Here is a 12,013-nt window from a genome sequence, read left to right on the forward strand (position 1 = left end):
TGGATTAAAGAAAGATGCTGCCTGCCAAGTCCTCTTCTGGCTCTGCTACCTACTGCTGTGTGGCCTTGGTCGAGTGGCTTAACCTCTCTGTGCCTCTGTTTTCTCATCTGTGAAATCAGGGTAATAGAGGACCTGTTCATCTGAGTGTCCTGAGGATTGAATGAGTCAGCCCTTGTAAAGCACTGGGTAATCACCCAGTCAGCTTTAATGAGGACCACGAAGAACCTTGAAAGAAAGGATCTGTTGACAGGGGTGTTTCAGGAAGACAGAGAAGGTTATCAAATATTTACCTACCAGTTACCACAAAATAGAAATTTAATCAATACTTACTCTGCACTGCATCATCATACGGTCAAATTTCAAAGTGTTTCCTAAGAAGGGAAAAGAGTTTTCTTATTATTTTAGAAGGCTTGTTGTAATTGCTCCAGGGACATTTGACTTGCAGCCTTGAGACTAAAGGGTTTCAGGCAGAACAAAGAGGCAAGGAAGGAGGACGAGGATGATTGTTGACTTCAGAAACCAGAGCCCCGAGCTTAGGGGGTCCTGGCAGGTGGGCCTGCATGAGTTCCGGTTTGGACCTGGTACTTCTGGGACCGCTGGACATCTGTCGGCAGCGGTCACTGGGCAGTTGGACAGTGAATTCTGGAGAAGGTGCTGGACGTGCTGCTTAGTCCCCTCACACCCTGAACCCGTTCACCTTGTCCTCAGCAACAGCTGCTGGGGGTATATCCTCCGCTCCCCCCAAGCCATTTTTTTTTATCACTTATTTTGTTTCCACCATTTTATTCTAAAACAATTCAAGCATATAGAAAAATTGAAAGACTTTTATAGCGGAACATTATATAAATGGGAAGAGACCAATGTCCCATGAAGAAAAATTCCAAGTAATTGATATAGGTACTTGCTTTCAAGGAGGGGGCGGGTGGGGGGTGGCCAATGCCAGCTCCTGGAGTGTAGGCTGCACATGGCGGCTCCTTCCTAAGAGGGCAGGATTGAAACAGCACTTCCTCAGCCAGGTGACTTGCCGACACCCACAGGGATGTCACGGTGTTGGTGTGTACCCTCGAGGTGATACGATGAGAATGGCAGTTGACTTGTGTGGTCTTCTCTCCCAAACCCATAGTCTCGTTCTAATCACGAGAAAAACACCAGACAAATCCCAGCTGCAGGAGAGTCTACAAAATGCCTGACCTGTCCTCAAACGGACATCAAAAACAAGGAAAGTCTGAGAGACTGCACAGTCAGAGGAGCCTAAGGCGACATGATGACTAAATGTTGTGTGGGGTCCTGGATGGGATCCTGGTACAGAAAAAGGACATTAGGGAAAAACTAAGGACGTCTGAATAAAACATAGACTTTAGTTAATAACTCTTCAATATGGGTCCATTGATTATGACAAATATACCAAACTAATTGAATATGTTAAAGATAGGAGAAACTGGGCGTGGTTTATGGGATCTCTGTACTATCTCTGAATTTTTTCTCTGTAAATCTAAAACTTTTCTAAAAAATAAAGTGTCTTAAAAAATAACCACATACCACCTCCTAAATTCTACACGTTTACGTATCTTTATCACACATCTGTCCCTGCATCTCTTTTTTTTCACAACTCTCTTGACTCTCCACTCCTTTTTGCTCAAAACGGCACTCAGGAAGCCCTGGCCACCGGCACGCAACACCTGCAGGGTCTCAGGTCCTTTCATATTTGTCACAAGCTGGATTTGCTCTAATGCCAGATCGCCAGGCGCCGCAGCTGCTAGAAACAAGGAACTCTACTGCCACCCAGTGGACATTTTAATTAAAGCCTTCAGTGCAGGGTAAGCTGGAGGAGGCCCTGTGGCTGGGAGCGGCCTTGAGCCCAGGGGACCCCAACCCCTTCTCCACAGATCCCCCATCCAATTTCTTACCTAGACCTGGACATTTCCGAACTCTTCCCAATTCTCAATTGTGCAGTCATTTTGTAGGGTTATACTGCACTTTTCAAAAAAGGCTTTATTTAGAAGGAGGTGGAGCATGAGGGAACTGGGCTTTTCCAGTTTTACTACTGTTTTTCTCCGAAAATAAGACCTAGCCGGACCATCAGCTCTAATGAGTCTTTAAAAATTAATATAAGAGACCGGTCTTATATTAATTTTTGCTCCAAAAAAATCCCTAGAGCTGATGGTCCGGCTAAGTCTTATTTTCCAGGAAACACGGTAGCATACTTGGGGACCATGAAGACAAATTTTCGAGCAGCGGGTGTGGCCTGTCCAGCTGCTTTTGAAAGATAAGAGTCTGGAGGCTTCAGCTGGCTGGACCTCGGGGTCCTGGCTTCGGAGGGCCTGGGTCTGGGGCCTCAGGCAGCTGCGGTCACCAGCGGCCTCACTGTGCTGAGCCATTCGGTACCTGTTGTCAGTCAGGCTTCGACGCACATACTGTGGCCACACTGAGGTGAGAGGGACAGGAAGGGGACTTCCAGAAGGGTAGCAGCATGGCTTTGCATCTTCTAAGAGGGAGGCCCATCCATGGCTGACCACAGGCATGGCTGTTCGTGCCTCTGGGTTAGAAGGAACAAAATGAGCGTGTCTTAATTTGGGTCTCCCCAGGAGCAGAGCCTGGAACAAGGGTCTGAATGCTAGTCACTTATTTGGGACTTGATCCCAGAAAACCCTGGTACAAAGTGGATGTGAGCTAGAGAAGGGAAAGAATCCATTAAAAGATGTCATCAAACCACTGACACTGTGGCTTCGGAGCTCCTGCAGGGGAGCACCTATCCCCGCTGAGGGGCCAGGACGCTGGCGTGAGGGCTGCTTCTGGAGACACTGATTGCTGCACTTTTGGTGTCCTCGGCCACAGTAAGCAGCTTTAGAAGGCAGAAACGAGTGCCAAGGGGATGGGATGGGGCACTGCCAGGTCCTCAGTGTTCGTATGATGGGAGACAGCACCTAACCCTGCCCCATCCACCTCACCCCACGCGGGGAGGCCCTGCTGACGGCTGTGGAGAGCACAGGGCCACTTGGAGATTCAACTGAGCACAAGAAGGCGCTGTTTGGGTTAGAACTGGGACCCTCACTTGGCCTTCTCCACAGGTGAGACCGTTAGGTGGGGCGATACAAAGGTCTCGAGTGTGGAGGGGAGCGTGAGAGGCAGCCCCCTGGGGATGAAGGAGGGAGCCAGCTGGGGGACTTTCAGCCTTGTCTGGAAGCTTCCCCTGGGCTGGCCAGGGACCCCTCCACTGGCACTATCCACCACCCAGTTGCATCTCCACCAAAGGAAGACCCAACTACTGAAGCTAGAGTTACTGAAATACTTGGAACACCAAGTACTTAGGTGATAAAAATTGATTACCAAGGAACAGGAGTTCTGATGAAGTACAGCTCATCTGTGAAGAATGTTGGAAAATACAAATCTTTCCCATGAATCTGCCTCCCTGAAGTGAAATCTAGGATGCATTTCACAAATTGCAGAGGACACAGTCTCCTGCACAGAAACCCGGTGGTCATCGTACTGAAGACCCAGGCACTTGCCCTCGGGAGCACGTGCTCCGCCTTCCAGCCAGCAGGATGCCCCTGGTTTTCAGTTCCCTCCCGATGACCACACAGGGAACCCAACATTAGCAAGGCCTTAGTGGTCACCATGAGCCAAGCACACAACACGGAATCCTCCTGCAAGCTGTGAAGTGACATGGCCTAGTGCAGCCATCACTGTTGTCTTCCGTCAGCGTGATCTCTGGGAGGTAAAAGTCCCTGTGAGAAGGTTCGACTCTTTCCCTATTAACTGTCCTGGGTTGTTAAGCGCTTGGTGGGGGCCGCGGGCTGACTGGAGGTGTTGGCAGGCGGAAGCTGATGGTGGTCCTTTCTTAGTGGAGAGCTGAAGCGGGATGTGTTCAGACTGCTCCTGAGGGAGGTCTTGCCGTGGGGTTGACCAGCCAAGAGAACTTTCAGATTGTAGTGTGGGGAGTCTTACCTTGTCCTTCACGCCTTGTAGAAACCAGACGGTCAGAGGGTATCAGGCTCTGAAAGATGTGTATAGCAACAGAAGTGGCCTGGGAGAACACCCCTTACAAATGCAGGCGTAGCGGAAGGGGTGTGTCCTGGGCCAGCTGTCCTGTTCCTCTGAGGGGCCTTTCTGGTGAATTCTTAGGGGGGATAACTCACTACCTGGAGGTGGCCCCCGCCTCCAGAATGCACAAGCTGTGTGTTACCGAGCACTCTAGCCCTCAAAGTGCTTCCACGGTCACTAGCTTATTAGACCCTTATGAACAAGGGAGGCAGGATAAGAACTACACGCTACCGCTGAGCAGCCTGGGGCTCAGTTCAGGTGTTTTTGGAGGGTAGAATGGAGAGGGGACACCTGATATGACTGGCAGGAAGTAGAACTTGTGCTAAAGCATGAGTCAAGCCCTCAGTGCGGTCACTTCTTCCCATCTGACTTCTGAGTTCTCCCTCAGAGAAAGGGCTGTCAACGAGTTCTGACATTGGGGGACCGGTCATCTTTGGGAGAACTACAACATACAAGGAGACTAAACCACCAAGAAGCGAAAACAAATAAGATGAAGTGTTTTGAACGAGGGCATGTCCCTTGCCGTCACCCGAGAATGGTGATCCCACTCACCGACAAAGGTTAAAATAAGAAGCTCGGACAGGCTGTGTGCTCCATGTCACAAGGCTGCGGAGGGCACAGCTCCTTCCGGGGGCCATGTAACACCAGGCTTCCTAGTTCTTCACCTTCCTTATAGTCCCATTCTAGTAACGTAAATATTCCTGCCAAGTCCTTCAGTTTTACCTCAGAGTGCTAATTGTAAAGGGTCACGGAACCAGAGGAAGGATCTACTTCCAAAGGCTGTGATGTCAAAGTGACACTGTTAAAAGGCCTGGTAACACTGAACTGCGAAAAGAAGGGCCAAGGAGCTGTGAGCCCTATAATGTACATGAAAATCATGTTTTTTGACACCAAAAATAAAACACTGAATGGGAAAAAAGATGTAGAGAGAGGGGTGTGTGTTGCTTCTGGTTAGGGTTTGTGACAAAGGTTGTGCTGGTGTGTCTCCTACTGGGCTGCTCACAGGGACCAAATGCAGCTATGTGTGAAACATCATAAAAACGGACAAGCTGTTTCTCCAAAATTTTATTTTAATTTAAATTACAGGGCCAGCCAGATAGTCCGATAAGAAATTTACTTTTCCTTAGGAGAAAGGAAATGCTTTTATGGCATTGTTAACAATTGTATACATCCACTTTTTTTAAAGGGTTAAAAATCACACTGAGTAACTGACTTACGTAAAATTAAATCTTTATAACACAAAAGAAACCACTTCTAGTATGATAGTTTTGGTAATACTCATATGAATATATTAAATGATCGTAAATTCAAATGCAACTTTTCCACCTTGAAAGTTTGCACATTTCTGTTTAAAAACCACAAGCCCCCGAATCTTCACTTTCTCCAGAATGCAATGTGATAGTAACACATGGCTGTTTTCTTCTATATGCTGCCCCTCACTGTCCTTCACACTCTAGTGCTACGCGGCCTTGCCAAAGTGGAAGCTGTTTTGTTGTTTCAAGTTCAAAGAACCAGTTTGGCAAGGAAACCTTTCTTCTGCTTGATGTAACTAATGTTTTCACACTAAACCCAGACACCCAGCACTAGACCACGAGAACCAGACTTTCACCACGGCCAAGTCTGCCTTCCTAAACATCTCGGATGTTTTCATTTCAGGGAGCTTGGTTTGCTTCCCCTACTGCCCATGGAAAAACATGAATGATTTTGGTAAAGACAGCCTCAGCAAAACCAATTACAACGTAGACTGCCATTTTAATTAAACAGAATAAAATGCACCTATATTTTCTGGAGCTATTTTCCTAAGTGGTCTTCCTAGAAGGAGGTCTTACAACCTGCTGAAACATCACTTGGGAGTCTCATTTTACTGGCTGATAAATAATTCAATTAGTAAGAGATGCTAGCAAAGAATAATTATATAAATTTCTTAGTCAGCTACAGCCATAGCCATGCTGAATCCGAACTGGCAAACTGATTTGTAAGTTGTTAGTTGTGATCTTCGTATCACTAAGATGAACAGATACCATTCTATTAACTTTACACAGATATATTCTAGGAGACGTTGTTCTGCTGTGGTCACAGTAACAAAAAAGTGGTGCAAAATCAGTTACTTTATAAATACTGATAATTTGCAGCATTAAGGAATAGAACATTAAAAAAAATAAATTTCCCCATAAGACACCTATGACTAGGAACTCTTCTTTTCCTAAGAGAAGCCAAAGTTTTAATTATTCAGTTTCACAACTATTGTACTGGGTTACTTACTCTAAAAAAGAAAGGGTGCTCTACAGGGGTTTCCCACACACACAAAGAATCAGCATTAATTTAGCATAATCGGTATCATTCATAGATATAGCAAACTCATGACTCATTTTAAACGAATAAGGCCAATATTATGCAGGAAAGTGTGGCTGACTGAGTTCCAAGTCTGTATTTGTAGCCTGTTGATGGCACCCATTAGATAACTGAATACAAAGGTTTGGTTTACTTTTTTTCTTTTAATGCTGTGATACTTAAATGTTAAATCAGCATTTTCATGTGATCTGAAGTATTTCAATTACATATGAGCATTCATTTTTTGCAAAAACTCAATATTAGGTAATAGTTACATACTAATACAATAACATTCCTCTGCTGTACAAATTAAATCATTTAAAAGAAATGAGCATTCTAAGAATTATATACAAAAGAAACCTGTAAGCGCTGTTGAAATGAAATGCAAGGTTTCGCTGCTAGCTCTAGTTTTAAAAGACCTTCTGAAAGGGAAATTAACAAACACCTTTCAACATATCCAGGTTTACAAGTCTCAAGAAAATCAAATGTCAAAAAATTCTAGAAAGCTGTGAAAAGCATATATACATTTTCCTTATGACCTTATGAAGCTTCACACTTTTAAGAAGTTGCTAAGTTTCAGTGTCAATTTATTCGCATGTCAACTTTATCCCCCCAGAAAGCTCACGTCTTGGGCTCTGGGCCCCTCTGACTTCAAATACAGCCCTTTCTTTAGCGGAGGCCGCTGGCCTTGCCAAGAGCGCGCACTCGGCTCTCCAACAGGGAAATGCGAACCCGTTTGTAGGTGTCCAGGACCCCAGGGACGCCCCCCTGCCCTACACCACACTGTCATGTCACCTCTACAGTTGCCTTCGTGAACCTAGCCATGTTCAGAACTCCTACAGCAAACAGTCTGTGAATCCTGAAATGACACAGAGATCAAGAGAAAGTCCACGCGTGCTCTAGTGTGCAAGAAAGCAGCAGCTACGTTCTCCAACTTGGACTACGAAAGAAAACAAGGAAAAATGGAAAACCGTTCACTTAACAGCAGATTAGCAGTAATGTCCCTCCTGGGTGGGTGGGAGCCTGATGCTGAGGGGCAGGTGCTGGGTTTGGATCTAATACTTTGGGTGTTTGTGGGGAGTTAGGCTTCCTGCTGAGCTGGTCTCTTCAAGTCCCTGATCTGTTTGACTAAATAGGTCTTCTCGTCGTTAAACTGCTCGTCCTCCGTCCTGTCATTCTGAAACTTGCTCAGGAACTCTATGAGTTTGGTCTGGTTCTTGAGGAGAATGTCGAGGATGGGCTGCGTCTTGTTAGGGTTGGCGACAAACACCTGGCCGGAGAGAAGGCACCATCAGTCACAGGGAAAGAGAGGACGGCCGCCTGCGGGGCAGGTGCAGCGCACACGGCGTGGGCCCGGGAAGCTCGCTCGCTCGCTGTGTGCTCTGCGACCGCACTTCACAACGTGCAAATTAAAACGAGGCTGACACGGTTTAGCACAGAAAGGACTGGCACGCTCATTCATGCTCTGAAACTCAGTGGTTGGTGTTAAATACAGACTCTGATTTGGGGATAAAATGGGCAGAAATTATTTCTGGGCACAGAAGGTTGGAATGGATTTTGAGAATAAAATCCTCCAGGGAAGGCATTAAGAAACGGATGACCCTTTACTTTGTGATTAATAATCTTCTATGCCAAAGATCAATGACATTCACCTCCAAGTAAACTGTTCTGTTCCCAAATCTAAATAGTATACCCCATTTCTGGGTCTATTCTTCTGCTTAAATGTTGTGCCGTGCAAACAGGAAAACTAACCAAATTGAACTGTATCACTTAGATTACCAAAGCGAGGCTAACAATATTTCAGGAATTGTAATGAAATGCAATGAACAACTGTGAAGGCAAGTTGTACGCTACCTTAAAAACGTGAAAGGCCTCAAACTGGATGTTACGGCTTTTGTCTCGTAGAAGGTTCATCATTAATTTGAGGTTCTCAGGTTTACTGATGTACTTTGTCATAATTGTGAAGTTGTGCCGGTCTAATAGTAGTTCCCCGAGAAGCTGAGAAGACAGTTAAAGAATTATCTTACATGATTGCTAAGATTTCAGGAAAAAACAGTTTTTAAAAAAGAAGTCATTTAATAATCATCATTATTAAGTGCAGAACATTAGCAGGCACTGAAAAGACTGAGGAATTGGACTGAGTTACGGCCTGAGAAGTTATCGAGTGCCTACTACCTGCCGCCTGAACACCTCCTGGGGTTTAACCCTATGGTGAGTCCACACTGATCTCTCAAGAGGACATTCAAGGCATACTTGGCCCCAAACCTGAGACTGTCAGAGCTCGTCTACTCTTTAAATCTGCATTTGCGTTATCTCACTAAAAGAAACTATAAAAGAAACTGTTCACAAGATAAGGTGTTGATAAATCCTGTTAACAAACCGCAAACTTGAGCTTAATTAAAAACTTAATTTCATTATTTTTATTTATCTGAATTTCACACGACAAAGGATCACGCCCAAAGTTCTCCACACACACTGAAGTTACCGTTTCATATCTGATTCAGAAAAGGTTCCCTCTTAAGCCACGTATCCTGAAGCGACCCCATTTTTTCCTAGTGACTCTTCCTCACGTGCCTTCATGCTTACTGAGTCCTAGAGAGCTGATTATACGACATTAGCCCATCATTTTTCAATTGTCATTGCTTATTCTAGACTTTTCTTTTTCGGAAACGAGCAGTCACCCCTCTGTGTTGCAAGTGTGCCAACTTCCAGTGGAGGCCTAGTGTGCAGGTGGTGCAGCGTGCAGCGGGGGAAGGGGCAAGGCCAAGCGGAGGAGGGCCTGGCCTGGCACCAGCCTGCCTGGGTTCGAGTCCTGGCTCCCTACTCCTTGTGAGCTGTGTAACCTGGAGCATGTTATTCAGCGTCTCTGTGCTCAGTTTCATCATCTGTACAATGGGAGTGGACAACACTGCCTCCATCTCATGAGTGTAGTCAGAATTATAGTGTGAACTGGGCAAAGCATGTGGGACCTGAGAGGCTAAAGAGAGACGTGGTTATGGGGTCTGAGGGAAGGAAAAGGCACGGAAGGCGCTACTCTGCTGTGGTTTAACTGCTGTGTTAATTCCTGTCTGGGTTCCTGGCGAGGTTCTAGATACTTAAAGTTTCCAGATAAGTAACATGTTCTCATAGTAAAACAAATAACCGGATGTGCAGGAAAACAAATCTATTCTAGTTAGGATTTACAAAGAATATACAAGAAGAATTCAAAAGCTCAGACAGGCGTCACATCAATTTGGATCATAAAATCTACAACTTTCAAAGTAAAACACAATCAGTATTCACTCTTAAGAAGACTCAAAAGTTAGTTTAAGTATGTGAAGCCTTAAAGCTTTGTTGGGGTTTGTTTTCTATCACAGAAATCAATGAAATACTGAAAATGGCTCATTTCAGTCTGCTTAGAGGAGGATGACTGGTAATTCATTAGATTTCTTTGGATATAAAAATTATATATATATTTATATCTTAAATATAAAAATAAAAAGTTTTGCACAAGGAATATAAATTTGGTTAAATAAATACAGGAATAAATAAATAAATGCCAATATGGCTGCAAAAAGGAGTACACATTAAAATCCATTTTTAAAGAACCACTGGTCCTCAAAAGTGCTTTGTGTGTTCATGAGGTATTACGAGCTAAAAGAAACTAGGAGTAAGAGACTTGCTTCACATCCATTCTCAAGTGCTTACAAGTGGCAGCCTCAATTTTCGTTTTCATGGTGGTAATTCTGAAGTGGCAGAAAGGTCTTGAAAGCAGCCCAAGAATTTAGAATTTGGTCAAAGTCTAGTGATTTGCCAATAAAATAAAGAGTTGCCCCTGAAGAGGTACTAGCCCTGGAAGCTACAATCCCAGGCCATCCCATCTGGCCTCCTTGGCCTTAGCAGACAGCGGCCCATCCAGCTGCTCACATCTGGGTGACTGCTGGAGACAGCAGGACACCTGGGCCCTTAGGACCAGAGAGGTTCCCGGCGTGGGGCCACTTCACTTTGAGGATCACAGGGGAACCTGCACTCTATCACCCTGATGTCCAGGGAGGGGAAGTTCCTTACACAGCTGTCGAAAATACTGGACCCACCCCGGAAATGAAAGGGTTGTTCCTATCAGCTGTGAGAATCACCGGCGACCATTAGCCAGCACACCGCAGACAGGTTAAGGATCCCGACCCGGGACTAAACGATGGCTGGGAGGCTAGGCTCGAGCCCCAGCAATGAGTGGGTGCTTTACGGTAGGAATGTCACATTTCCAAGCTGTGGTTCTTATATTGGTCCCTGCTTGTATGAGTTATAGACTTAAGGGGAAGAAAGGAAGTAGCTGGCCAGATGGAAAGGATTCTTCTGGAAATGTGCATGGTAGAGAGTGTTCTTATCAAAGGACACAAAGTATAACAGATGCTCCTGCTGTTTGTTAGTGAATTTCCACAGAAAGATAAGGTCTTCGAGCGTGATCTCCCCAGGGCAGGAGGGGAAGTAGGAAGGGAGTCTTGATCAAAATGAATTCAGATACCTCCGAGGAAAAGAACTCTGGGCTGAGTAGAATTTAAAGTGGACCTGGCAAACAATGTAAATGGAATTATGATTGTTTTTCAAAGTCCTTTGTGATTCTATCAATAGTTCCTGTCACAGAATGAGGCGTATGCATTTATTGACGGCAGTAAAAATTTTCTGGAGCAGGGTTCAGCTCACTTTTTGTAAAGGGACAGATAGTTAGCAGTTTAGACATTGCAGGCCATAGTCTTTATGGCAATCATTCAAATCTGCTGTTGTAGTCTGAAACAGCCATGGACAATATGTAAATAAATTAATGTGTCTGTGTTCCAGTAAAATTTTATATACAAAAAATAGGCAGTGGGCTGGATTTGGCCCCTGGGCTATAGTTTGTCAACCCCTGTTCTAGAGCTTTAATTTAAGTCTTAAATTTAAGTTTCCAATGGAATTGTTCATATCGTATTTTAACATAAAGCAGCCAAATCCGTTTTCCGCTCAAACCATCCCCTTTCCCTCACACAATAAGTTGTGCCCTCTGGGCAGCACCTGGGGAGACAACCCCTGCAGTGTCCTCATCTATTTGATATGATTCTAAGTTTTAGAAATAAGCTTCAAAATCTAAAATATTGTACTAAGAGATAAAGTCCTCTTCAAAATGTTGTGTATTCCATTTTGGTACCTAACAAGGAGGTGGGCAGGTGTCCCGTGTGGACTACTGCCGAAGCCCACTCCTTCCCACAAAAATCGTGACCATGGATAAATGTTATTTTCCCCCTAAAGCTGTAACACCCATCCCAGCATCAACCAAATTCAAAATTCAAACACAGGGTGAAGAGAAATAAACTGCATAAAATAAATAATCTGTCATACCTTGAGTGACTGTCTTTTTGTCACATAATTTTCTGAATGAAGTAACTTCTCGTATTCACTGAAGAACTAAGAGACAAGAAAACACATGTCAGGGTTATTTTTTTTAAGACTGGTAGAAGCTGAGGGCAAACTTGGAACCCCGCGAGGGCCCATCGTTGCCCAAGCTCGCCTGTAGCACTCCTGCCTCTGATGGGCTCAGAGACCTCGGGGTGATGCCCACTGACCACCTCTGTGAAAAGGGCTCCGGGACTGACCCTTCTCAGCTCTGGCCAGGCTCACATACAGCTTA

General features: G+C 45.0%; 1 protein-coding gene across 1 annotated transcript in view; it reads right to left on the bottom strand.

Annotated features, from left to right (window-relative positions):
- Positions 1 to 5,090: 5,090 nt before the first annotated feature.
- CAB39 (calcium binding protein 39) overlaps positions 5,091 to 12,013 on the bottom strand; it is a 74,870-nt gene continuing 67,947 nt past the window's right edge. The window contains exons 7-9 of the mRNA XM_033112262.1: positions 11,725 to 11,790; positions 8,227 to 8,370; positions 5,091 to 7,642 (exon numbers count right to left, since the gene is read on the bottom strand). Coding sequence (XP_032968153.1) covers positions 7,454 to 7,642; positions 8,227 to 8,370; positions 11,725 to 11,790 — 399 coding nt within the window. The 3' untranslated portion in view covers positions 5,091 to 7,453. The remainder of the gene's footprint in view (positions 7,643 to 8,226; positions 8,371 to 11,724; positions 11,791 to 12,013) is intronic.

This window comes from Rhinolophus ferrumequinum, chromosome 8 (assembly GCF_004115265.2).
Source record: "Rhinolophus ferrumequinum isolate MPI-CBG mRhiFer1 chromosome 8, mRhiFer1_v1.p, whole genome shotgun sequence".
NCBI classification, from domain to species: Eukaryota; Metazoa; Chordata; class Mammalia; order Chiroptera; family Rhinolophidae; genus Rhinolophus; species Rhinolophus ferrumequinum.